The 23,214-nt window shown below is 51.3% G+C and overlaps 1 protein-coding gene across 1 annotated transcript; it reads right to left on the reverse strand.

The window, feature by feature from the left end:
- Positions 1 to 4,544: 4,544 nt before the first annotated feature.
- CDCA5 (cell division cycle associated 5) lies at positions 4,545 to 23,184 on the reverse strand. The gene is given in 11 exon segments (XM_074401687.1): positions 4,545 to 4,744; positions 4,747 to 4,897; positions 5,030 to 5,096; positions 5,826 to 5,924; positions 6,214 to 6,305; positions 6,656 to 6,769; positions 18,054 to 18,488; positions 22,478 to 22,513; positions 22,593 to 22,658; positions 22,737 to 22,831; positions 23,044 to 23,184. Coding segments are annotated over 11 exon segments (1,401 nt in total). The 5' UTR covers positions 23,090 to 23,184.
- Between the last annotated feature and the right edge of the window lie 30 nt (positions 23,185 to 23,214).

The following is a 23,214-nucleotide window of genomic DNA, read 5'->3' on the forward strand; positions in this document are numbered from 1 at the left end:
CCTGTGGACTCTCGGCCACTGGGGTGGGCCTGGTCTATAGGTAATTCCTTATAGAGGGGGTGTTGGGCCTGGTTAACCATTACCCCATGGGTGTCACTGCCCTTTGGCCCCCAGCTGGCAGGGATAGTGAGGAACATCCCACAGCGAGAGCCAGGAGCCATCCACATCCACCACGTTCTGCATCGTTTACCTGGAATGACCCTCCAAGAGCAGCAAGGCCACCCAGGGGCACTGAGGCCCAGAGGGAAGGGTCTCACCCACGGTATCCCAGTAAAACAGAGCTCTGATTAGAACTCAGAGCTCCTGCACTCACAGCAGGGCCGTGCCCACTCCCCACCCTCACTGCCTCTGCTTCCCTCCAAGGCAGCTGATCTGCAGAACACCCAGCCCTGCCTGCCTGAGCAGATTTTGAGTTGAGACCTCCTCCTTGCTGGACGTAAGCTGTGTGACCTTGGGCAATTCACTCAGCTTCTCTATGTCTGTTTTCTCAGCTGCATGGTGGGGATAATAAAACCTGCTTCACAACCCTGTGGCACCATTTTCATTCAACAAGATGGCATCTGTAGACATAGTTGGAGAGTGGCTGGCATGTAGCAGGAGCTCATTCATTTTAGCTACTCATCCCTCATCTGACCCCCTAAGACATAAGGCCTAGAGCCAAAGGAAGAAGGGGGACCCAGAAGAATTCTCTGCATCTATCCTGAAAGGGGCCCAGCTATGCGAGGAGTGGGAGTCCTGGGAAGGGAAGCTGTCCCAGAGGACGCAGCCAGGGAAGCCCATGCCTCCTTAGCAAGGTGACTCCCCGTCTATTCCCTGGCCCTGCCTGGACTCCATCATCCACTCTCCTATTTGTCCATCCACCCATCCCTCCATTCATCTATTCATTCCTTCCCTATACACGCAAGGACTGTTTATTCATTCTGCGCTATGCAAGAGCCACGCAAAGCTGTGGGGAAGCAAAGTCCAGCAGGTGAGGCAGACAGACTCCAGGCTCAGCCATGTGGCAAGTGCCCTGTAGAGGGAGGACCACCATGCTCCCAGTGAAAGAGTGAGGAATTCTGTCTAGGAGGGAACATTTGAGGGGGTCCTCCAAGGCTGAGAACGTATTCTGGCATGTGCAAGGGCAGAGAGGGCAATGAGACCCCAAGTACGCCATACACATACTGAGCCTCTTCCAGATCTCACAGAGAGCCAGGCAGGGCTGGGAGGGTCCCTAGGGCTTGAGCCAGGACTTCTCCCACCCTCTCACGGCCTGTCCTACCTTGACTCTGCCTGGCTAGGTGCAGCCCATGGATGGGCTCAAAGATGCCTGCAGAGCTTGGGGGCTGGGCCAGGGCAGAATGTGTGTGTGTGTGTGTGTGTGTGTGTGTGTGTGTGTGTGTGTGTGTGTGATTTCACAGCCCCATCTCAGAGCAGCCTCCTTCCTGCTCACAACCCCATTTTGCTGGCACCACCATCTCTTGTGCTGCTAGTCAGGAGGGTCAGCATGGGAGAACTGGGGTAGCTGGGAGGGGGTGTCATGTGATCAGTGACTTCTGGGAGGTGCACCAGGAAGCCACAGTTCTTGGCAAGGTGATTATCGACGCCCAGAATATGACCTTGGATCTTATCAGAAGCCCATCGGTGCAGGGAGCATAAACCTTCCTTGTGAGGTCACAGGACAGTCACCACCAGGTGGAAAGTGGGACGCCAAGGTCAACTGATAAGTTGAAGGACTGAGGCAGCAACCTCATCGTCCTTCCCCAACCACTCCTAGAAGTAGTTAACCCCTCGATCATGTGACGACACTAACAGGACTCCTGGACAAGAGTGTGTGACACCTAAGTGGATGACACCTGAGTGTGGTTTGTGTCAGAGAGTGTGCGAACAGTTGTGTGTGTGACACCTAAGAGATCCACTCAGGCTGTTGGAATCCACAGTGTTTACATGGCTGTAGGAACCAGACATTAACTTGGTTAATTTTCTTCCTCCGTCTTTGCTGGATGGGTGGTATAGCCCCTCCCAGAATATTCTGGATTGTGGGAGTTGCTGGAAATCACTTAAGGTAGTTAGGGCATGTGACCGCCTTTCCTTTTCCCACCTTATTCCCCCAATGGCTCTGACTCCAAGGGGTTGTTAATCCTCCAGGACCAGCAATGCACTGCTGCTGGCTCCCTCCCACTCTCCACCTGCCCCACACACTCACCGTGGTTCCACCATCCTTCGCCTCCCACGTGTACTCACCTTGCCCAGTTAGAGCCCTGGAAGCCCTCTCAACCCCTGATCCTCTCTGCTTTGCTCACATCCACTGGGAAAACCCCATCCAGGTTACATCTGACTCGTTCTCTGCTCCTCTGTACCTGCACTCTTGCCTCTGGATGTGCTTGCAGAGCCACGTGGCCTCCCAGACGCCATGTTGTGAGGACACTCAAGAAACACTATGGACAGGCCTCATGGTGAGGCACTGAAGCCTCCTGCCAACACTCAGCACTAACTTGCTAGCCCTGTGAATAAGCCACCATGGAAATGGGTCCTCCAACACCAGCCAAGCCTTTAGAATACGGCAGCCCCTGCTGGAATCTTGACTGCAGCCTCAGGAGACACCCTAAGCCAGTACCACTGAACCAAGCCACTTTGAAATTCCTAACCTGTGGACACTGTGTGAGATAATACATGTTTATGGTTTTAGGCTGCTAGGTTTTGGAATAATTTGTAACAGCAAAATAGAGAACCAATACAAATGACCAAATATAAAGCAGAAAGCCACAAGTATATGTCTCCCATACGAACCTCTCCCCTGAACTCTTGTATTTCCAGCTGCCCAATTTACATTCACACTTGGTTGATCAAAAGGCATTTCAGACTTACCACACCCAAAACTTAGTTCCCAATCTTCCTCCTCACACCTCCTCCTCCCATAGGCTACACTTTTTTTTTTTTTTTTTTTTTTTGAGACAGAGTCTTGCTCCATCGCCAAGTGCCAGGCTGGAGTGCAGTGGCGCGATCTCGGCTCACCGCAACCTCCGCCTCCTGGGTTCAAGCAATTCTCCTGCCTCAGCCTCCCGAGTAGCTGGGAGTACAGGCGCGTGCCACCACGCCCAGCTAATTTTTGTGTTTTTAGTAGAGATGGGGTTTCACCATGTTGGCCAGGATGGTCTCGATCTCTTGACCTCGTGATCCGCCTGCCTCAGCCTCCCAAAGTGCTGGGATTACAGGCGCGAGCCACTGCACCAGGCCTTTTTTTTTTTTTTTTGAGACTGAGTTTCGCTCTTGTCACCCAGACTGGAGTGCAATGGTGTGAGCTCTGCTCACTGCAACCTCCACCTCCTGGATTCAAGTGATTTTCCTACCTCAGCCTCCCGAGTAGCTGGGATTACAGGCATTTGCCACTACGCCCAGCTAATTTTTTTTTTTTTTTTTTGAGACTGAGTCTCGCTCTGTTACCCAGGCTGGAGTGCAATGGTGTCAGCTTGGTGCATTGAAACCTCCACCCCTGGATTCAAGTGATTCTCATGCCTCAGCCTCCCAAATAGCTGGGATTATAGGCCCACGTCACCACACCTGTCTACTTTTTGTATTTTTAATAGAGACCAGGTTTCACTATGTTGGCCATGCTGGTCTCGAACTCCTGACCTCAGGTGATCCGCCCATCTTAGCCTCCCAAAATGCTGGGATTACAGGTGTGAGCCACTGTGCCCAGCCCAGGTTATGGGATTTAAAAAATAAATGCCCTATAGAATATTAACCACTTTTGTATGTAATTTAGCAATCTTCTATCAATATTCCTTCCCTTTCCATTTAATGTGATTCAAAGAAAAAAAAAAACTAAAGAAAAAAAGAGAAAAATAAAAAATAACAAAAAGGAAAATAAAAAATAATAATAAAAAAGGGAAAAAAAAGATTTCTTTCTCCCCTTGACTATGTATGTGTCAGTTTTTGGTGTTCTTCTTTTTTGTAGCCCCATTGGTGGAGAGGGGTTGGGGGCTCCCAGGAGGCCTGGGGCCAGAGGGCTCCTGGGTCAGGGGTGAAACTCAAAATTGCTATGTATCTCTAGGCCTAAGGGGTGTAGGATTCCGGCCCTTGAGGAGTTGCCACCACCTCTCTCTTCCCCCCAACCCCATGACTTACAAAGGGGAAGGGGCTTTTCCAAGGTAACCAGATGGGTAGTGGCTCTTACCCCATCCCTCCCCCACCCCCACCCCAGTATTCTTCTGCACTTTGGAGTTAGAGCAAGGTGCTTGGATCCTCTGGGTGCGGCTGTGGCCCCTTTCCAGCCTCGCCCCAGTGCTTATGGAGGGCAGGGAACATCGCCCTTGAGATCTCATCTTAAGGCTGACAAAAACCAGCCCTGGAACTGTCTGTGAGGGGCGGCGGGGAGGGCAGGGCCATGTTAGGAAGTGGGTAGATCCAGGATGGGTGAACTGAGGGAGTGGAAGTAATGTCAGAGGGTGGCTGAGGGGCTGAGCTCAGTGCAGATTTGGTGATCTCCTGCTCCCCCTCTGAGGCCCAGGACCCACAGACAGGTGGTAGAGCTGAAGTTCAGCTTCCAAATTTATTGCCGGGATCTAGGGAGGAGCTGGCTGATGGAGGGGCCTCCCGAAGAGGTGTCCGACCTCCGGCCTGGGGTCCAGCCATGCCTGACCCTGGTCTCTGTGGTCGTGGGGCAGGTCAGGCAGCATGAAGAGAGCTGCCTTCTCAGGGTTTGGGTCACTGCAGGGGGCAGAGACAGCTCGAGTGAGCAGCCTGGGGCAGCCACCTCCTCCCTCCCTGTCCCACAGCTGCCCACACTCCTGAGCAGAGCCACCTTCAGCAGGGCCTGCGTTTCCTCCCGCAGGGCCTTCACTTCATCCTGGATGGCCCGGGCCTCCTCCTGGATCGCCTGGGCTGCCTCCTTCAGGCTGTGATACAACAAGGTGGGCTGGACAAAGGGTTGCAGGGCCCGAGGTGGGTAGCCGGCCTGCAGGACAACCTGAGACCCCTCTAGCAGAGCTGGGCTGGGAGGCAGGGAGGGGGCAAGACAAAGAAAGGGGGTCCTGGCTCAGGGGCTCACCAGGTTTCGCAGCTTCTCCCCCAGGGCCAGGTTGTGCGCTTGGGTAGCTTTCAGTGACTCCCGAAGCCTAGGGTTGAGAAAGAGAGCCCTTCCACCTCAGCCCCCAGGCTCGTTCCAGGCAGCACCACCCCCATCCTGCATCAGCCACCTGGTCCTATAGCCACCTGGGACTATAGCCACCTGTCCCGGCAAAACCACAGGTGGGATGGGAATTGTTCTCTCTGAGTGATTGGTAGCAGGGGACCCAGACAGAGACTAATTATGCTTTTCGTCTTCCTTTGCAAGAGCAGGGCAGGTCTAGAAACCCTCTGAGGCTCCCCTTGGAAGGGTGGGTGGTATAGAGCTAGCCGCCTCTTTGGGCTGTAGACAGGGTTGAAGCAGGATTCTCTGTGGCTCCAGGCCAGTGACAGGGTCAACACTGGAACCAGCCCTGCCTACGTGCTCCAAGTCAGCTATGTGTGAATGGGAGAGCTGGTCACTTAGGTCTGCGGCCTGGAAGCCTCTGCCATGCCCCACCCCCACCCAGCACCTCTGCTGACAGGTGGGGCTCTGACCCCGGCATTACCCCAGAGGGGCGAGCTACCATGGGATTGTGCAGACCACAGCTCCAGACCCTGACATTCAGAGAACAAGCCCCTCCCCAAGACTGAACCACTCACGTTCTTGAACAATTAAAGGTGGGGGTTCCTGAATACCAGCTCACCAAGCACATGGGCCCTTACCTGAAAGCCAGGCCTTGCCTCAGCTGGGGGAAGCCCTGTCACCCTACCTGCCCCCACTTGTCCAACCAACTTACCTCATGCAGTCATTCTGCAAATGCCTGATCTCCTTTGTGGTCCGCTGGGGGCCCCAGTCTTCTTCATCTAGAAAACAATACTCCTGGATCTCTGAATCCCTGGAGCAAGTGGGCAGTGAAAGTCAGGCCAGAGGCTCTAGGGGATGGCGGAGGTGGATGGGCAGTGTGGGGGTGCCCAGCTGAAGGCCCAGGCCCCATCAGGCCTCTCTGGGCTTCCTCTCTGCACAGCCCAAGGCTGAGGCCTGGCCCAGGTCTGAACGTTTCTGGGTATGGGGTTGGGAGAAGCACCATCCGTCTCCCCCAGTTTTTCACATGCCTGCATGTGCCTGCATGTGCACACACACACACACACACACTCACACACACACTCTCTGTCATGCAGCCTTACAATTCAGGGTCTTGGGGCTCAGTGGGCTCAGACGCGTTCAGGAGTGTAAACAGGAACGTGATGGTAGGTTCCAGTTGTTCTGAGGAAGGTGGCTTTGCAGAGAAGGTGACAAGGTGATGGAGAGGGACGAGGCTGCTCACCCAAGAGCCTGGGGCCTCCCATGCCCCCATCCTTGCCATCTCCCTGCTTTTCAGGGGCCTGTCATCTGTATCCCCCACCCTGTGATAGGAGATGTGAATGGGAGCTGTCCAGGAGGCCCTCCACTGCTGAACTCCCCTGTACCCGTTCCTCAGCCCTGAGCCCAGGAGCCAGGCCTGGACGCTGACAGCTGGAGGCTGGGTGTGACAATGGGGGGTTCAGGCCTCCATTCGGACACAGAATTTCTCTAGCACTCCTGCCTCCCCTGGCCGCTGCCTTGGGAAGCCCTGGGGCTTCCTGTCACCTCCGTGTTCCGTTCCTCCGAAGCCTGAGGGTCCTTGGGTTCCTGCTTCTCAACAGGCTGCACCACTGGCTTCTTGCCCAGCTTGGAGTAGGCTCTTTGTCCGCCCCTAAGAGACTGAGGGAAACAGAAGCCCATATCCACCACACCTCCAAACCCTTTCTGGACTAGTCTGGTTTTTGTGGGGCAGCTTCCAGCCTGGGGAGTGTCTATCACCAGCTCTGTCCAGCAAGCCAGACCCCCTCAAAGTGAAAGTTGCCAGATTTAGCAAATACAATACAGGCTGCCCAGTGAAATCTGAATTTCAGCTGAAAAGGATATTTTATCACTATCAGTCTCACACAATGTTTGGGATATACTTATACTAACAAACAATTCACTGTTCATTTGAAATTCAAATTTAACTAAGTGTCCTGTATTTTATCTGGCAATCCTACCAAACTGTATGCTAAAAATATTTTGAGACTGAGTGCAGTGGCTCACGCCTGTAATCCCAACACTTTTGGAGGCCAAGGCAGGAGGAAGGATTGCTGGAGCCCAGGAGTTAGAGATCAGCCTGGGCAACATAGAAAGACCCCATCTCTACAAAAAAATTTAAGCATTGGCTGGGCATGGTGGCGTGTGCCTGTAGTCTCAGCTACTTGGGAGGCTGAGCTGGGAGGACCACTTGAGCCTGGGAAGTCAAGGCTACACGCAGCTCTGTTTGTACCACTGCACTCCAGTCTGGGCTTCAGAGCAAGATTCCCAGGAAAAAAAAAAAGGCTGAAGTTAATAGATTTGTTGCCATTTTTCACCCTGGTATTTTTCAGAATCCTGTGCATCTTCTGGCCAAGTAACCACAGACATGGTTCTTCTTCACACTGAGCCCCCCTGCGCCTCTGGATCCCCATGGACTTGTGGCATGGGCTTGTGGCTGTGTTACGTTGTACCTTTCCAGGCAGCCTAAAATTACAAAATTCCTGATCACATGATATAAACCGACACTCTGCAGAGGGTCCTGTAACCCTAGAAAGTCCGTGAGTCCAGCATAGTAGGGCTGCTGGAGAGTAGGCAGCTGTCACGAGGGGAGCCTGGCTGTGGAACGATCGAGAGTCACACCTCTGAGAAACTCACTTTGCAAACTTGGCTTAAAGAAACAACTCCAAATAAAAGTAACTCACATGAATGACCATAATAGCTGATTTGCACCATGAAGAAAAACTGGAAGTGGCCTGAAATGCCCAAATATAAGAAATGGTAAGGAAACAAAGACTTCTTCACATGCTAGGATACACTCACTCACGCGCTTACAGGCACATTGCCTATGGCATAGGCCCTGGAAACACGTAGATGGACGCAACCTGGTTCTGCCCAGGAGAAGTTCCTGGAGGATGGGGGAGGCTCAGGTTTGCAGATGACCACGGTGCATGGGGATGAGCCACAGAGAGGTCTGTACAGAGAGGCTGCAAGAGGAGGGAGTCATGCCCTCTGCTTTGGAGCTCCAGAAAGACTGCATGGAGGATGTGCCGCCTGGTCTCAAACAAGGACGCAGGGGAATCCAGAAGAGGGAACAGTGTAAGCAGGAGCTGTGGGGTCCTGCGAAGGGCCCATAGCAGGGCCTGGGCTGTAGCCCTCTGGGGATGAGGAGGTATGGGGATCTTTGTGTGTCTGTCTATGTGGGCTGTTTGGCCACAGTTCAGAGGGTGGGTGGAGGGAGGGAGACACTGAGGGGAGGATTGCCAAGGGTCTTGGAAGTGAAGAAGTTGGTGGCTGCATGTGACAAGTGTCTAAACTGTGTTAATCCTGGAGAAGGTATGCATGAGACCCTGACACACTACAAAAGCAGGTTTTACTATACAATCAGCCGGGTACCAGTGTACCTATGTAGGGTTGCCAAATAAAACACAGAATGCCAGGTTAAACTGGAATCTCAGATAATGAATTTTTTTGAGACTTAATTATGTATTTACTTTTGAGACAGGGTTTCACTCTGTCACCCAGGCTGGAGTGCAATGGCGCCCTCATAGCTCACTGCAGCCTCGACTTCCCAGGCTCAGGTGATTCTCCCACCTCAGCCTCCCGAGTAGCTATAACTGTAGCTCCCCCCACCACACCCAGCTAATCTGTGTACTTTTTGTAGAGACAGGTTTTCACCATGTTGCCCAAACTGGTCTCGAACTCCTGAGCTCAAGTGGTCCTCCTGCTTTGGCCTCCCAAAGTGCTGGGATTACAGGCATACGCCACTACGCCCAGCCAAGTTGAGAATTTCTTTTTTTAAATTTTTAAAATTTTTTATTTTTAATGTCCCCACCCGAATTTCATCTTGAAGAGAATTTCTTATCCGAAATGCCTATCTAGAAGTGTTTTGGATTTCAGATTTCTTAGGATTTTGGAACATTAGCGTTATACCAGTTAAGCATCCCTAATCCGAAAATCCAGAATCCAAAATACTACAGTGCAATGTCATGGCAGTGCTCAGTTTGGGATTTTGGATTTTCAGATTAGGGATACTCAACCCACATATGCATATCCCATATGTGGCATGGGACATACTTGTCCTAGAAAACTATGTTATTTCTCTGATTTGGGACATGCTTTTTCTTTTTTTTGAGACAAGTCTTGCTTTGTCGCCCAGGCTGGAGCACAGTAGTGCTGATCTTGGCTCACTACAACCTCCGCCTCCTGGATTCAAGCAATTCTCCTGCCTGAGCCTCCTGAGTAGTTCAGACTACAGGTTTGTGCCACCATGCCTGGCTAATTTTTTGTATTTTTAGTAGAGATGGGTTTTCACTGTGTTAGCCAGGATAGTCTCGATCTCCTGACCTCATGATCCACCCACATTGGCCTCCCAAAGTGCTGGGACTACAAGTGTGAGCCACCACGCCTGGCAGGGACACACTTATTTATTTATTTATTTATTTATTTATTTATTTATTTATTTATTTATTTGAGTCTCACTGTCACCCAAGCTGGAGTGCAGTGGCTCGATCAAGGCTCACTGCTACCTCTGCCTCTTGGATTAAAGCAATTCTCTGCCTCAGCCTTCTGAGTAGCTGGGATTACAGGTGCCCGCCACCATGCCTCGCTAATTTTTTGTATTTTTAGTAGAGACAGGGTTTCACCATCTTGGCCAGGCTGGTCTTGAACTCCTGACCTCCTGATCCATGCACCTTAGCCTCCCAAAGTGCTGAGATTACAGGTGAGAGCCAGCGCACCCAGCCAGGGACATGCTTATTCTGAAAAAATTGTGTTGTTTATCCAAGATTCAGGCTTAACTAGGCATCCTGTATTTTTTTTTTTTTACTAAATCTAGCAACTCTTAACACCATACTCACATGTTAGTGCCCATCAGAGGACACTGGGAAGCATGTAAAGCTCCATGGTTACCAGTTGGTACATGAGGATGAGCAGATAGACAGACAGGACTGGGGTCCCCTCAGGGTCCCACCAGCCAAGCACAGACAAGTGCTTACTCAGACGTGGACAGAAGATAGCTCAGGATGCAGATTTGAGTCCTGCTCTGCTGCTTATAGATGGGGCAGCTGCAGGAACTCAGGCTCAGCTTCCTACGCTGTGAAATGGGAATTCAACTCCACAAATACTGATGGAGCCCTAACTTTGTTCACGGTCCTTCCCTGAATGTTGAGAAGGTACAAAAATGAATCTCCTCCTTTAAGGGGTTAATCACAGGGCTGTGTAAAATGCTACTAGCAATTTGTGACGAGGAACTCTGCTAGCTGCTTTGCATGTGACCATCAACCTGGAAAACAACCCCCAACTAACTCCATTAGAGGGATGGAATTGGCCCCACTTTTCAGAAGAGAAAACCATGGCTAGAGAAGAGTCATAGCTGGGGGTGGACTGATCCTCAAGCAGGTGGCTGTCAGAGAGCCTGCCAAGCTGTCAGCCACACTGTGGAGGGGAGGGCAGCCTGGTCTAGGCTCACGTGTTGGGAGAACCACCAGGCATGAGCCACGGCCTCATCTGAAGAGGTGGTGGGCCACCGGGCTGAGGACCCAGGTGAGGAGACAGGGGTCCATAAGCTGTTTGGGGAAGTGCCCTGTGGAGAGGGAGGGTGAAGTCCACTCTCCAAGAAGTAGGGACAGCTATGAGCCATGGGGCTGGCTTCAGTCCTCACATGCATGAATTTGTACCTGTGGGAGGTCATGCCTGAGGCAGGCTGCCAGGTGCCATCACTCAACTCCACCTGTGCCCCTCCAACCGGGCACTCAGAGGCTCTCTGAAGCCTCTGTCCCCAGCTCCCACTGGAGGGGCACAACTGCACAGGCTGGTGGGAAACCACCACAGCCACTTCATGACATGCTTGGACACTGAGGGGATAGAGACAAATATGACCCTGTCTCCAGCCTGAGGGAGCTCACAGCTACCGTGTGAACACATGTGTGGAGCAGACAGAACGGAGCTTGAAGGCGCTATGATGGAGGTCCGTGTGGGCTTCTGGGACTTAAAAATGGAAGGAATGGTCAGGTCTACTTGAAAATTGTTCATTAAGCACTGACCATGAACTAAGTAGTTTACTTGTAGTATCTTCTTTTTTTTTTGAGACAGTTTTGCTCTTTCACCCAGACTGGAGTGTAGCGTCATGATCTTGGCTCACTGCTACCTCCACCCGCCCCTGCCCCTGCCCCAGGTTCAACCAATTCTCCTGCCTCAGCCTCCCAAGTAGCTGGTATTACAGGCATCTGCCACCATGCCTGGCTAATTTTTGTATTTTTAGTAGAGATGGGGTTTCCGATCAGCATGGGAGTTTTGACCTGCTCTGTTTCCGACCTGAGCCAGTTCACCCCTCCTTAGGCAACCTGGTGGTCCCAGGAGGTCACCATATTGATGCCAAACTTAATGCAGACACCTGATCGGCATAGCACACTACAGACCAGAACTCCCAGGAATGATCCTTCCACCTTAGCCTCCCGAGTAGCTGGGACTACAGGCACGTGCCACCTTGCCCAGCTATCTCGTTCATTTTTAAACACTATGGCATAGGCATTATTATTGTCCCCATTTTACAGATAAGGAAACAAACACAGCAGAGGCTAATTATTATCACTTGCCTGGGGTCATACAGCTAGAAACTGGCAGAGCTAGGCTTCGAACCCAGTTGGATTCCAGAACCTGTGCTCTGCTTCCACTGTGGTGGGGCAGGTGGGGAGGAAAGGCTCAGCATGGGTGACATGGGAGCCAGACTTAACAACGCGGGGCTCCCCAGGTGACCCCAGAGTGGGGAAAGACACAAGAGGCAGGCCAGGCGCGGTGGCTCAAGCCTGTAATCCCAGCACTTTGGGAGGCCGAGGCGGGTGGATCACGAGGTCGAGAGATCGAGACCAACCTGGTCAACATGGTGAAACCCCATCTCTACTAAAAATACAAAAAATTAGCTGGGCATGGTGGCACATGCCTGTAATCCCAGCTACTCAGGATGCTGAGGCAGGAGAATTGCCTGAGCCCAGGAGGCAGAGGTTGCGGTGAGCCGAGATCGCGCCATTGCACTCCAGCCTGGGTAACAAGAGTGAAACTCCGTCTCAAAAAAAAAAAAAAAAAAAGACACAAGAGGCAGAGAGCAGTCTAAGTGAAGGTTCAGAGGCAGGGACCCCCAAGCAGCTAGTGGCCTTCGGTGGGTCTGTGGGCTGAAGCATGGACATCACCTCGGCTTGGAGTTTTCATGAGCCCCGCTAAGGCGTCAGGGGCCCCCTAGAGCAGCCAAGGTTCTGGGGTGCAAACAAGAAACAATGTTGGCTGATTTGAGTGAAAAGGAGTTTATTGGCAGGATGCTACGGAGTCACAGAACTGGTGGGAAGAAGAGACTTTGAAGGGCAGGCACTGTGGGGTGCGACTGCCAGCATCAGGACACAGGGAGGGCCTGCAGACAAGCAGACTGGCATTCCTCACACCAGACACTGCTGGACAGGTGGTGCCTTCATTCCTCTTCATACCAGGTGGACAATCTGATCAGCTTAGGTCCTGGTTGCCAGGATCAGGGAGAGCAAGCATCTGATATTCACTCCCACAGAGGGCTGGGGTCCTGCGGACAGCCCATGCCTGGAGGCTGAGACGCTGCTGGGAAGCCAGACACCAGCGACCATCCATTACACTGCTGCACGGAGCATAGGAAGTCAATGAAGATTTCTGTCTTCTTGTGGTAAGATACGTAACACAGAATGTACCTTTTTTTTTTCTTTTTTTGCTATCCATATTCTAATGGCATTTTTTCTTTTTGAGACGAAGTCTTGCTCTGTCGAGAGGCTGGAGTGCAGTGGTGCGATCTCAGCTCACTTGCAACCCCCACCTCCTGGGTTCAAGCGACTCTCCTGCCTCAGCCTCCCAAGTAGCTGGGATTATAGGTGCACACCACAACGCCCAGCTAATTTTTGTATTTTTAGTAGCGACAGGGTTTCACCATGTTGGCCGGGATGGTCTCAATCTCTTGACCTCGTAATCTGCCCACCTTGGCCACCCAAAGTGCTGGGATTACAGACGTGAGAATGTACCATTTTAACAATTTTAAGTGTACAGTTCAGTGGCATTAAGTACATATATATCGTTATGCAACCGTCACCACCGGCTCCAGAACTATTTCATCTTCCTCAACTGAAACTCTGTACCCATTCAACACAAACTCTCTATTCACTCCTCTCCCCAGCCCCTGGAAACCACCTTTCTCCGTTTTGACTCTGTGAGTTTGACTATTTTAGGTACCTCATATAAATGGAATCATACATGGTTTCTTCTGTTGTGACTGGCTCATTTCACATAGCATAATGTCTTCAGGTTCATCCATGTGTAGCATGTTTCAGAATTTCCTTTTTTTTTTTTGAGACAGAGTCTCATTCTGTTGCCCAGGCTGGAGTATAGCGGCGCGATCTTGGCTCACTGCAACCTCTACCTCCCAGGTTCAAGCAATTCTCCCATCTCAGCCTCCCGAGTAGCTGGGACTACAGGCACATGCCACCATGCCCAGCTAATTTTTTGTATTTTAGTAGAGACAAGGTTTCACCACATTGCCCAGGCTGCTCTCAAACTCCTGAGCTCAGGCAATCCACCCACCTCAGCCTCCTGAAATGCTAGGATCACAGGTGTGAGCCACTGCGCCCAACATGTGCTAGGATTACAGGTATGAGCCGTTGTGCCTGGCCATAATTTCCTCCTTTTTAAGGCTGAATGATATTCCACTGTACGGATAGATCACACTTTATCCATTTAGCTGCTGGTAGGCATTTGTGTTGTTTCTGGATTTTTGGTTATTGTTGAATAATGCTGCTAGGAACATGGGTGTACAAATCTATTCCAATCACTGCTTTCCACTTTCTCTGGTCTTACACTCAGATGTGGAATTGTATTAAAAGGTTTTAAAGGCTGGGCATGGTGGCAAGCGCCTGTAATCTTAGCTACTTGGACAGCTGAGGTGGAGGGATGGCTTGAGCCTGGGAGGTGGAGGTTGCAGTGAGCCCAGATCATACTATTGCAGTGCAGCCTGGGTGATGGAGCCAGATTGTCTCAAAAAAAGAAGAAAAAAAAAAAAAGGCAGGGGGGAAGTTTTAAGGAGGGGAGAAATAGGCCAGGTGCACCAGCCATGGTGGCTCAGGCCTGTAATCCCAGCACTTTGGGAGGCTGAGGTGGGTGGATTACCTGAGGTCAGTTCAAGACCAGCCTGGCTAACATGACGAAGCTCTGTCTCTACTAAAAATACAAAAATTAGCCAGGTGTGGTGGCGGGTGCCTGTAATCCCAGCTACTTGGGAGGCTGAGGCTGGAGAATCGCTTGAACTCAGGAGGCAAAGGTTGCAGTGAGCTGAGATTTCGCCACTGCTCTCCAGCCTGGGTGACAAGATTGAAACTCCATCTCAAAAATAAAAATAAAAAATTGATGGTGGCTCACACTTGTAATTCAAACACTTTGGAGGCCAAGGTGGGCGGATCATCTGAGGTTGGGAGTTCAAGACCAGCCTGACCAACATGGTGAAATCCCATCTTCATAAAAAAAAAAAAAAGAAGAAATAATAATAATAAATAAAAAATTGAGCGGAGAAACAAGACCAGTGTGTCTTAGGGAATGTGTTCTAGCTGCATTGTGGACAGTGTGGAGACAGGCAGTTAAGGGGAAGGAGACCCACAGGAGGTTAGTGCAGTTGTAGTGGCTGTGGGGTGGGGGATGTTGAGGATGGGGCTGGCTGGATAGAGTGCAGGAAGGAGCTACAGTTGGTCCCTTGACCCTTTTAAACTTGAATGTTCCTTCAAGCTTAAAAGGAGGGAGTAATGGTAGTAGCTAACAACAGATGCTGGTCAAGACTTTTTTGTCTTTTGAGACAGGGTCTTTACTCTGTCACCCAGACTGGAGTGTAATGGCATTATCATGGCTCACTGCAGCCCTGACCTCCTGTGCTGTGATCCTCCCACCTCAGTCTCCTGAGTAGCTAGGACTACAGACATGCACCAGTCTGTAGTCTGGCATCTCCCTATGTTGCCAGGGTCTCCCTATGTTGCCCAGGCTGGTCTCAAACTCCTGAGCTCAAGGATCCTCCTGCCTGAACCGAAGTGCCAGGATTACAGTGTGAGCCACTGTGCCCAGCCTGGTTGTCAATTTTTAACAAAGCAAATAAAAGCCATTTAGGACTTGGAAGAAAAAGAGGAACAAAGTTTGAGAGACAAGATAATTGGATCAAAAGCCAAAGTGGAAAGGCTAGCCTTGAAGAGGGGACCCATCTCCTCTGGGTAGGGGAAGGAGGTCAAAGTGGATTAAGTCTGGGGAGAACTTAATGGCCTTGATTTGTTTGGATGACTAGGAGGCAAGTACGAGTGTGGGGGATGGGATGGAAGGGAGACTGCTCTATGCCCTCTGCCTATAGGTGCCTAGCCTTACCTAAGGCCAAGTGGGAGAATTTTCAGGCATCAGCATCACTGACCAGCTCCCCAGGGGTCCTGCAGCACCTGCTGCTACACAATGTCTAGTCTGGACCACTAAGTGAGCAACTCAGGCTCCTTTCAAAGGAGCCTGAAAGGGAAGGGGGAATAAGGGCTGGACTTGGGAGGGTGTTTCCTTCCCAGGCATCTCCCCTGGGCACTGGAGGAGCTCTTAGAACCCTCACCCCAGACCCAACTTTCTTCCTCTTGGAAGAGGAGCAGATAGGGGACTGGACAGAAGTAAGACACGGGGCAGGACAGTGATCTACCATGGGGCCAATGGGGGGAAGTGGGGCTGGGAGCTCCTGGACAAAAGGACAACCCTGGTGATGCCACCCAAAGGAGGCCTGACCTTACCCTCGGCTCTGCCTTTGACCCATTAAAAGAAACATAGTCCGTGAACAGGCAGAAACTTTTATTTTATTTTTAGACAAAGTCTTGCTGTGTCACCCAGGCTGGAGTGCAGTGGTGCAATCTCAGCTCATTGCACCTTCCGCCTCCCCAGTTGCTATTTGTTTCTGTATTTTTAGACACAAGGTTTCACTATGTTGGCCAGGGCTGGTCTTGAACTCCTGACCTTGTGATCCACCGGCCTCAGCCTCCCAAAGTGCTGGGATTACAGGTGTGGGCCACCATACCCAGCCAGAAACCCTTTAATCAGAGTTTTTTCCAACTCTAAAACAAAACCCCATTTCCCCCTTAAACTCAGTTCCTCAGGAACAGAGAAGTTTGCAATGATGATCTCAACTCCACCTCATCTGGTGAGCCCAATTTTGTAGGACTAAGACATTTCCCAAGAGTTCTGCCCCATCAGTCAGTGAGGACGAGAGTTCTTTGGTACGGCTCAGCTCAAAGACACCTAGGCTTGCTTGTGGGTCTGACAAAGCACAGAGCATTGAACAGATGGTCTGGGACTCCCAGGCCTGGCAGAGGGTTTCATTGAGGCCCGCCTAGCCTATGCCATTTCATCCAAGTACCTTAACCCGGCGCTCATCTTCCCTGGCATTCTCTGTTATCCACCAGCTCTTCTGTACACCTCAGCTTCTACTTCCATGAACTTGTAAACATCAAAAGGTCCAATGTCCTGGAATGCAGCAGGAGAGTGGGGGGCAGGGCAGCCTCCGAAACCACACCTTCTACCAGTATTGAAAGAAGAGAAAGTGGGGAAATTGTCCAGAAATCACGAGATGCATCCCAGGCAGTGTTCTCATGTGAGAGGGTAGGGAGGCCGAAAACAAGCTGCTATAAACCCCTGCTGCCGTCTGGCGCGCTAGGAAAGCTTCTGAGGATTTTACAAACATAGTCGCACAATGCTAGTAGGGATAGGACTCTTCAACTTTTTCTTCTAGGGCCAAGTAGACTCTGTGTAACTTATTTTGTAAGAAATGGGTATGGGTGACAAGAGGGGCCACCTTCCACCCCTGCAGCAGAGTGGTAAGACTCCAGCCTGGGCCCTGTGCAGCGGACCAGCCCAGAGGCTGTGAGCCACGGAAACTCACGGCACCTGGTGGCCATATGCCGGAATGCACACTGCTCCAGGCAGCCAGCGTCCTATCAACCTGACATTTACCAAACACCTCAACAGCAGATCAGAACTAGAAAACACAGCTTCTGGTAGTTAACACTTATGGTCTGAGACCCAGATAAGGCCCCCACAATGTCCTTCAAAACCCAGACTCTACAGGCTGAACGTCCAGCTTCTTCCTCCAAGACAGAACTGCTCTCAGCCCACGATTTCTCTCTGGGACTATCTACAAAATCGAAGAAGAAACCCACAGAATCCAAAACCTCTTCACATAGCTGGGCTCAGGAAGAAAGCCACCAACTGAAGGCAACTCAGGAGGGAGAAGCGAAGGCTGGCAGAGCTCCTGGGCCTGTTTCTAAGCAGCTACCCTTCCCAACAAGAGCAGAGGTGCCCTTCACCATAACCCCCAGTCCTTTAACTTCTGGCTGGGCCATTGATTCTCCTCCCCAGTCTGCAGCCCACCTGGAAACTGGCTATGCTACTTTAGGGAGATAGGAAGGACAGGATGACAAGAGACAGGACACTAGCGAGTGGCTGGGCTAGGCAGCCCCATTTCCTGAAACCAAGATGGCTGCCGCTGCTGCCCAAGCCCTCAAAGGTGGACAGGCCTCACACGCAGCACCAGCACACAAACAGGTAACAAGACCGGGGAGGGGACCCTAAGTGTCCTCTCCACAGGGAGGGTGCTATGTACAGGGACAGGAGGGAGAATTTGGCCGGGTGCACCCCCACTGCATCTCATTCAACCAGGAGATCAAACTGCTCAGCAGCTTCAAACTCGGCATTCATGGCCGCAGCCCACTCATCCAGCTCCGTTTTCTGAAGGAAGAAAATGGGGAGCAGGTGAGTGAGAAGGGAATATGGTGGCTGGAGCATCTCACCCATATCCTGCAGGTGCTGCTTATCCCCCAAAAGAGCCAGAGCCCCAGCCCTGCACATTTCCCGGAGCACACAGCAGAGAAAAACCCCGCCTCTCACTCACCAGTATCTCTGGTATCTTCTTCTTCTTCCGTTTCTGTTTCTCGGGTGGTGGAGAGATTCCAGGGAGAGTTGTGTCTGGGGCCCAAGGCTTTGCACCAACCCTGGGGACCTCAGTGAATTTTGAGCACACCACTGGTGAGACTCTGGACAAATCTTCTGCCCCCGGCAGCCCATCGAAGCCAAAGCAGGACCGGCGGCCTGGGGTGGAGGTGGAGGCAGAGCCCAGGGTCTCCAGCCGGCTGTAGGAACGCCTGACTTTCTTAAACATTTCCAAGTCTCTGGCGTCCAGCTCTCTCTCCTTGGAACTGGACTCAGCCTCAGGGCTGAGCACAGGAGAGGTGTTGGGAGTGGCAGGGACGCTGTATATCTTGGAAAGGTCCTCCTTGGTCAGCTCCCTGCAAGGGGGCTTGTTTTCCTTCTCCAAGAAAAAGGCAATCTGCACCAGGACAAAAGAGAAGATGCCCCCAGTACTTAGCTGCACTGCTTACTTCCAGAAAAGCCCGAGAAGTTCAGGGTGGAAACAAACACCCACAGGACACATACTTTTTTTTTTTTTGAGACGGAGTTTCGCTCGTTACCCAGGCTGGAGTGCAATGGCGCGATCTCGGCTCACCGCAACCTCCGCCTCCTGGGTTCAGGCAATTCTCCTGCCTCAGCCTCCTGAGTAGCTGGGATTACAGGCACTCGCCACCATGCTCAGCTAATTTTTTGTATTTTTTTTAGTAGAGACGGGGTTTCACCATGTTGACCAGGATGGTCTCGATCTCTGACCTCGTGATCCGCCCGCCTCGGCCTCCCAAAGTGCTGGGATTACAGGCTTGAGCCACCGCACCCGGCCGACACATACTTTTTTAAGGAAGAAACAAATCAGACCCTGAAAGAGATGTGGGGAGAAGAAAACATCCCACCATTGCTTCTGCGGAGTCTGCATTTGTGACCCAAGTGGACTTGCCCCCACCGGCTGGTGTGTTTCTAAAATGTGCCCAGCATCCAGCCTCCCCTCTGACCAACTCAAACCCTCATTAGGCGTCTTCTAGACCAGGTCAGCAATCTTTTCTGTTTTGTTTTTGGATACAGGGTCTCAACTCTGTTGCCCAGGCTGGAGTACAGTGGCACGATCATGGCTTACTGCAGCCTCAGCCTCCAGGGCTCAAGCAATCCTTCTACAACCTCTGAGTAGCCGGGACTACAGGCATGTGCCACACTGTCGGGCTGATTTTTTGGTCAGTTTCTTTGTAGAGAAGGGGGTCTCGTTATGTTGCCCAGGCTGGTCCCAGCAACCTTCTGATTGCTCTCCCTGCTTTTGCCCTTTCCTGCTATGGTCCATCTGCCACACAGATAAGGAGGATTGTTCTAAAACGTCCACTCAGTCCCTAAGTACTTACTGTCCTGTGCCAGGTACTAGGAATACATCAGGGAATAAAACAGAGAAAACCCCTGCCCTACTCTAAGGGAAAAACAGGTAAGAAAATTCAGTATAATGTTAGCAGTATCAAGCACTACAGGAAAACATAGGAGAGAGTGCTTGGGGTGAGTTAGAATTGTAAAGAGATAAAGGTCAGTATAGGTCACATGGAGGTGATATTCAAGCTACAGCTTGAAGGAGGTGTGGGAGTGACTCAGGGCCAAATGCTCTAGGCAGTGGAACAGAAGGTGCAAAAACCCTGAGGCTACAGCATACTAATCGGGGTCAAAGAACAAGGAGGCCAGCGTGACTGAAGTGAAGGAAAGAGGACAGAAACTGAAGAGGAAGCTCAAGAGGTAATGGGTGGCCAGACGTGGTGGCTCAGGCCTGTAATCCCAGCACGTTGGGAGGCTGAGGTGGGTGGATCGCCTGAGGTCAGGAGTTTGAGACCAGTCTGGCCAACACGGTGAAACCTTGTCTCTACTGAAAATACAAAAATTAGCTGGGCGTAGTGCCATGTGCCTGTAGTCCCAGCTACGTGGGAGGCCGAATCATGAGAATTGCTTGAATCCATGAGGCAGAGGCTGCAGTGAGCCAAGATTGTGCCATTGCACTCCAGCCTAGGTGTCAGAGTAGGACTCCACCTCAGAACCCCCACCCCTGCCACAAACACACACACACACACACACACACACACAAACCAGGGAAGTTGAACAAATTGGTAGTCACCACTAACTACTACTTCCTCATCCTCTATAGCCAAGCAGTCACTCAGGTCCTGGCAGCTTTACCCTGCTCAATGTCCCGTGAATCTCAAATCAACCAACAAGAACGAGTGGCTACTAGGGGAAGAGCAGAGTCCCTACCCTTCAGGTGCCTCTGTTCTTAGAGGGAAGAGAAAGACATCAAACATGCAAGAAAATACACTATAAGGACCGATAAGGGCAGGCACAGTGGCTCATGTCTGTATAACCAACACTTTAGGAGGCCAAGGTGGGAGGATCACCTGAGCCCAGAAGTTCAAGACCAGCTTGGGCAACATAGTAAACCCTCATCTCTACAAAAAAAAATTAGAGAAAACATCGCGCCGGGCGCGGTGGCTCAAGCCTGTAATCCCAGCACTTTGGGAGGCCAAGGCAGGTGGATCACGAGGTCGAGAGATTGAGACCATCCTGGTCAACCTGGTGAAACCCCGTCTCTACTAAAAGTGCAAAAAATTAGCTGGGCATGGTGGCACGTGCCTGTAATCCCAGCTACTCAGGAGGCTGAGGCAGGAGAATTGCCTGAGCCCAGGAGGCGGAGGTTGCGGTGAGCCGAGATTGCACCATTACACTCCAGCCTGGGTAACAAGGGCGAAACTCCATCTCAAAAAAAAAAAAAAAAGAGAAAACATCAAAAAATTAGCCAGGCATGGTGGTGTATGACTGTAGTCCCAGCTACTTCAGAGGCTGAGGAGGGAAGATCTGCAGTGGGCCAAAATCTTGCCACTGTGCTCCAGCCTGGGTGGCAGAGCAAGACCCTGTCTTTAGAACTGATAAGGCCTAAGAGAATTACACAGAGAAATGTGACAGCAATAGAGAAAGGGTAGGCAGGGAAGGCTCTGGGGGGCGGTTCCCTCTGAACCCAGTACTGTGTGTCATCCTGCCTTTAGCTCACTCCCTTACCTTAACATTTCAGGATTTCTGAACTTCACGTTATTCCACTGGTCTTGGAGCCCCAGGGTAGCCCTCCTCCAAACCAATCTCCCCACAACTCCCAGAGGGATATTTCTTAAAACACTCAAACTTGACTCAGTCTATACCTTACCCAGAACTCTCCAAAGGCTGCCCACAGATCCAAGAATGAAGCCCAATCCCTGAGTGTGGCTTTTGTGCGTCATCAGGATCTGCTCTGCTGTAGGGTGCTCAGCTCCCACCCCTGCTGAGGTCTGCTGCAGACACTAAACAAATTGCTATTCCCCAAACCTTGTGATTTTTCTTTAAATTTCCAGTCTCTGCAAACGTGGCTTCCTTGGCCTGGAACACCCCTGTCTTTTTTCTATTTTTTTTTTTTTAAAAGGAGTCTCACTTTGTCACCCAGGCTGGAGTGCAGGGGCACGATCTTGGCTCACCGCAAACTCCGCCTCCTGGGTTCAAGTAATTCTTCTGCCTCAGCCTCCTGAGTAGCTGAGACTACAGGCATGCGCCACCATGCCTGGCCAATTTTTGTATTTTTAGTAGAGGCAGGGTTTCACCATGTTGGCCAGGCTGGTCTCCCAATTCCTGACCTCATGATCCACCTGCCTCGGCCTCCCAAAGTGGTGCTGGGATTACAGGCATAAGCTACTGTGCATGGCTTTTTTTTTTTTTTTTTTTTAAAGACAGAGTCTTGTTCTTGTCACCCAGGCTGGACTGTAATGGCACAATTATGATTCACTGCAACCTCCGCCTCCTGGATTCAAGTGATTCTCCTGCCTCAGCCTCCTGAAGAGCTACATTACACCTGCCTACCACCACGCCCAGCTAGTATTTGTATTTTTAATAGAAACGAGGTTACACCATGTTGGCCAGGCTGGTCTGGAACTCCTGACCTCAAGTGATACACCTGCCTTGGCCTCCCAAAGTGTTGAGATTACAGGTGTGAGCCACTGCACCTGGCCCAGATTTTCTATTAATGAAACATCCTTTAATAATAACTTATGCTAAAGCTGTAAAAATATCATGCACATGACTTATCTTAGACCACCCATAAATGAAAACTGATGACAAAATGGATTAGAAAGACAGTACTTGGAGTTAAGACACAGCTCAGCTTTTAAAAGAAGTTCCAGAAAAATGGTAGAAATACACAAGGCATAAAAAGTTAAGTGTATTAAGTCTTCAGGGAGTAATCAAGACTAGCAATGCATGCAGGTGCCCAAAGGCTAACTTATTGCAGTACTGCAAAACAGCTCCCTGGGCAGATGTGAGCAGCCAATGTGTACTGTCCAGCTCTAGAGTGACCCTGATTTTACTTAACTAAGTGGATGAAAGTGAACTCACCCTAGGGCTCCTGCGAGGCGAGTGAACAGCTGGGACCTGCGGGTGACAATACCAATTGATCACATAGCTGGTTTTGCCCAACTACCAACCCGAAACATCCCATCTTAGCTTTTACCTCCACAGCATGGGCCACGATCTTCTTCAAGACGATGGGCTTTCTGATTGCAGCCGCACTGGGTGTCTGGGGAAGAAGGATGAAGATGAGCTCTACGTTAGGTGATGGGCCACGAGGGGAGGAACTGAGAAACCTGGGGCTCACCTTCGGCCACATTTCAGGGGGGATGCTCGGGAGATCAGAACCTGATTTCCGTTGGGACCTCCGCACAGACTTAGTAGGAGATGGGGCCCTTGGCCCTGGAAAGAGAAAAAAGTTACGAGGTAAAGGAGGACTCTAGGTCTTAAGAGTCCAGAGAACAGATTCTAGAGAAAGCGAGAAGATTCCCAAACAAGCCCTTTTAAGGGCGCCTCCTCCGGCGGCGGCAGCGGCGGGAGGGAAGGGCCATCTTTCACAGGACCGCGTCCGCCAAACGGCTCGACCTCATGTCTCCCGCGCGCCCTCCGCTCACCGGAGCGCTGAGCGGCCCCTCCGGACCGCGTTCGCCTCCCAGACATAACTAGGCTCCGTATCGAGCTCCTCCAGCGCCACCGCCCCAGGCGCGAGCCAACCGGGAGGGCCACTCGCTGCAAGAAGCTTTCGAATTACCCGCCTTGCGAGGAAGGAAGCGGAAGTGACGTAG

The sequence above is a fragment of the Saimiri boliviensis genome, chromosome 6 (assembly GCF_048565385.1).
Source record: "Saimiri boliviensis isolate mSaiBol1 chromosome 6, mSaiBol1.pri, whole genome shotgun sequence".
In the NCBI taxonomy this organism is placed as follows: domain Eukaryota; kingdom Metazoa; phylum Chordata; class Mammalia; order Primates; family Cebidae; genus Saimiri; species Saimiri boliviensis.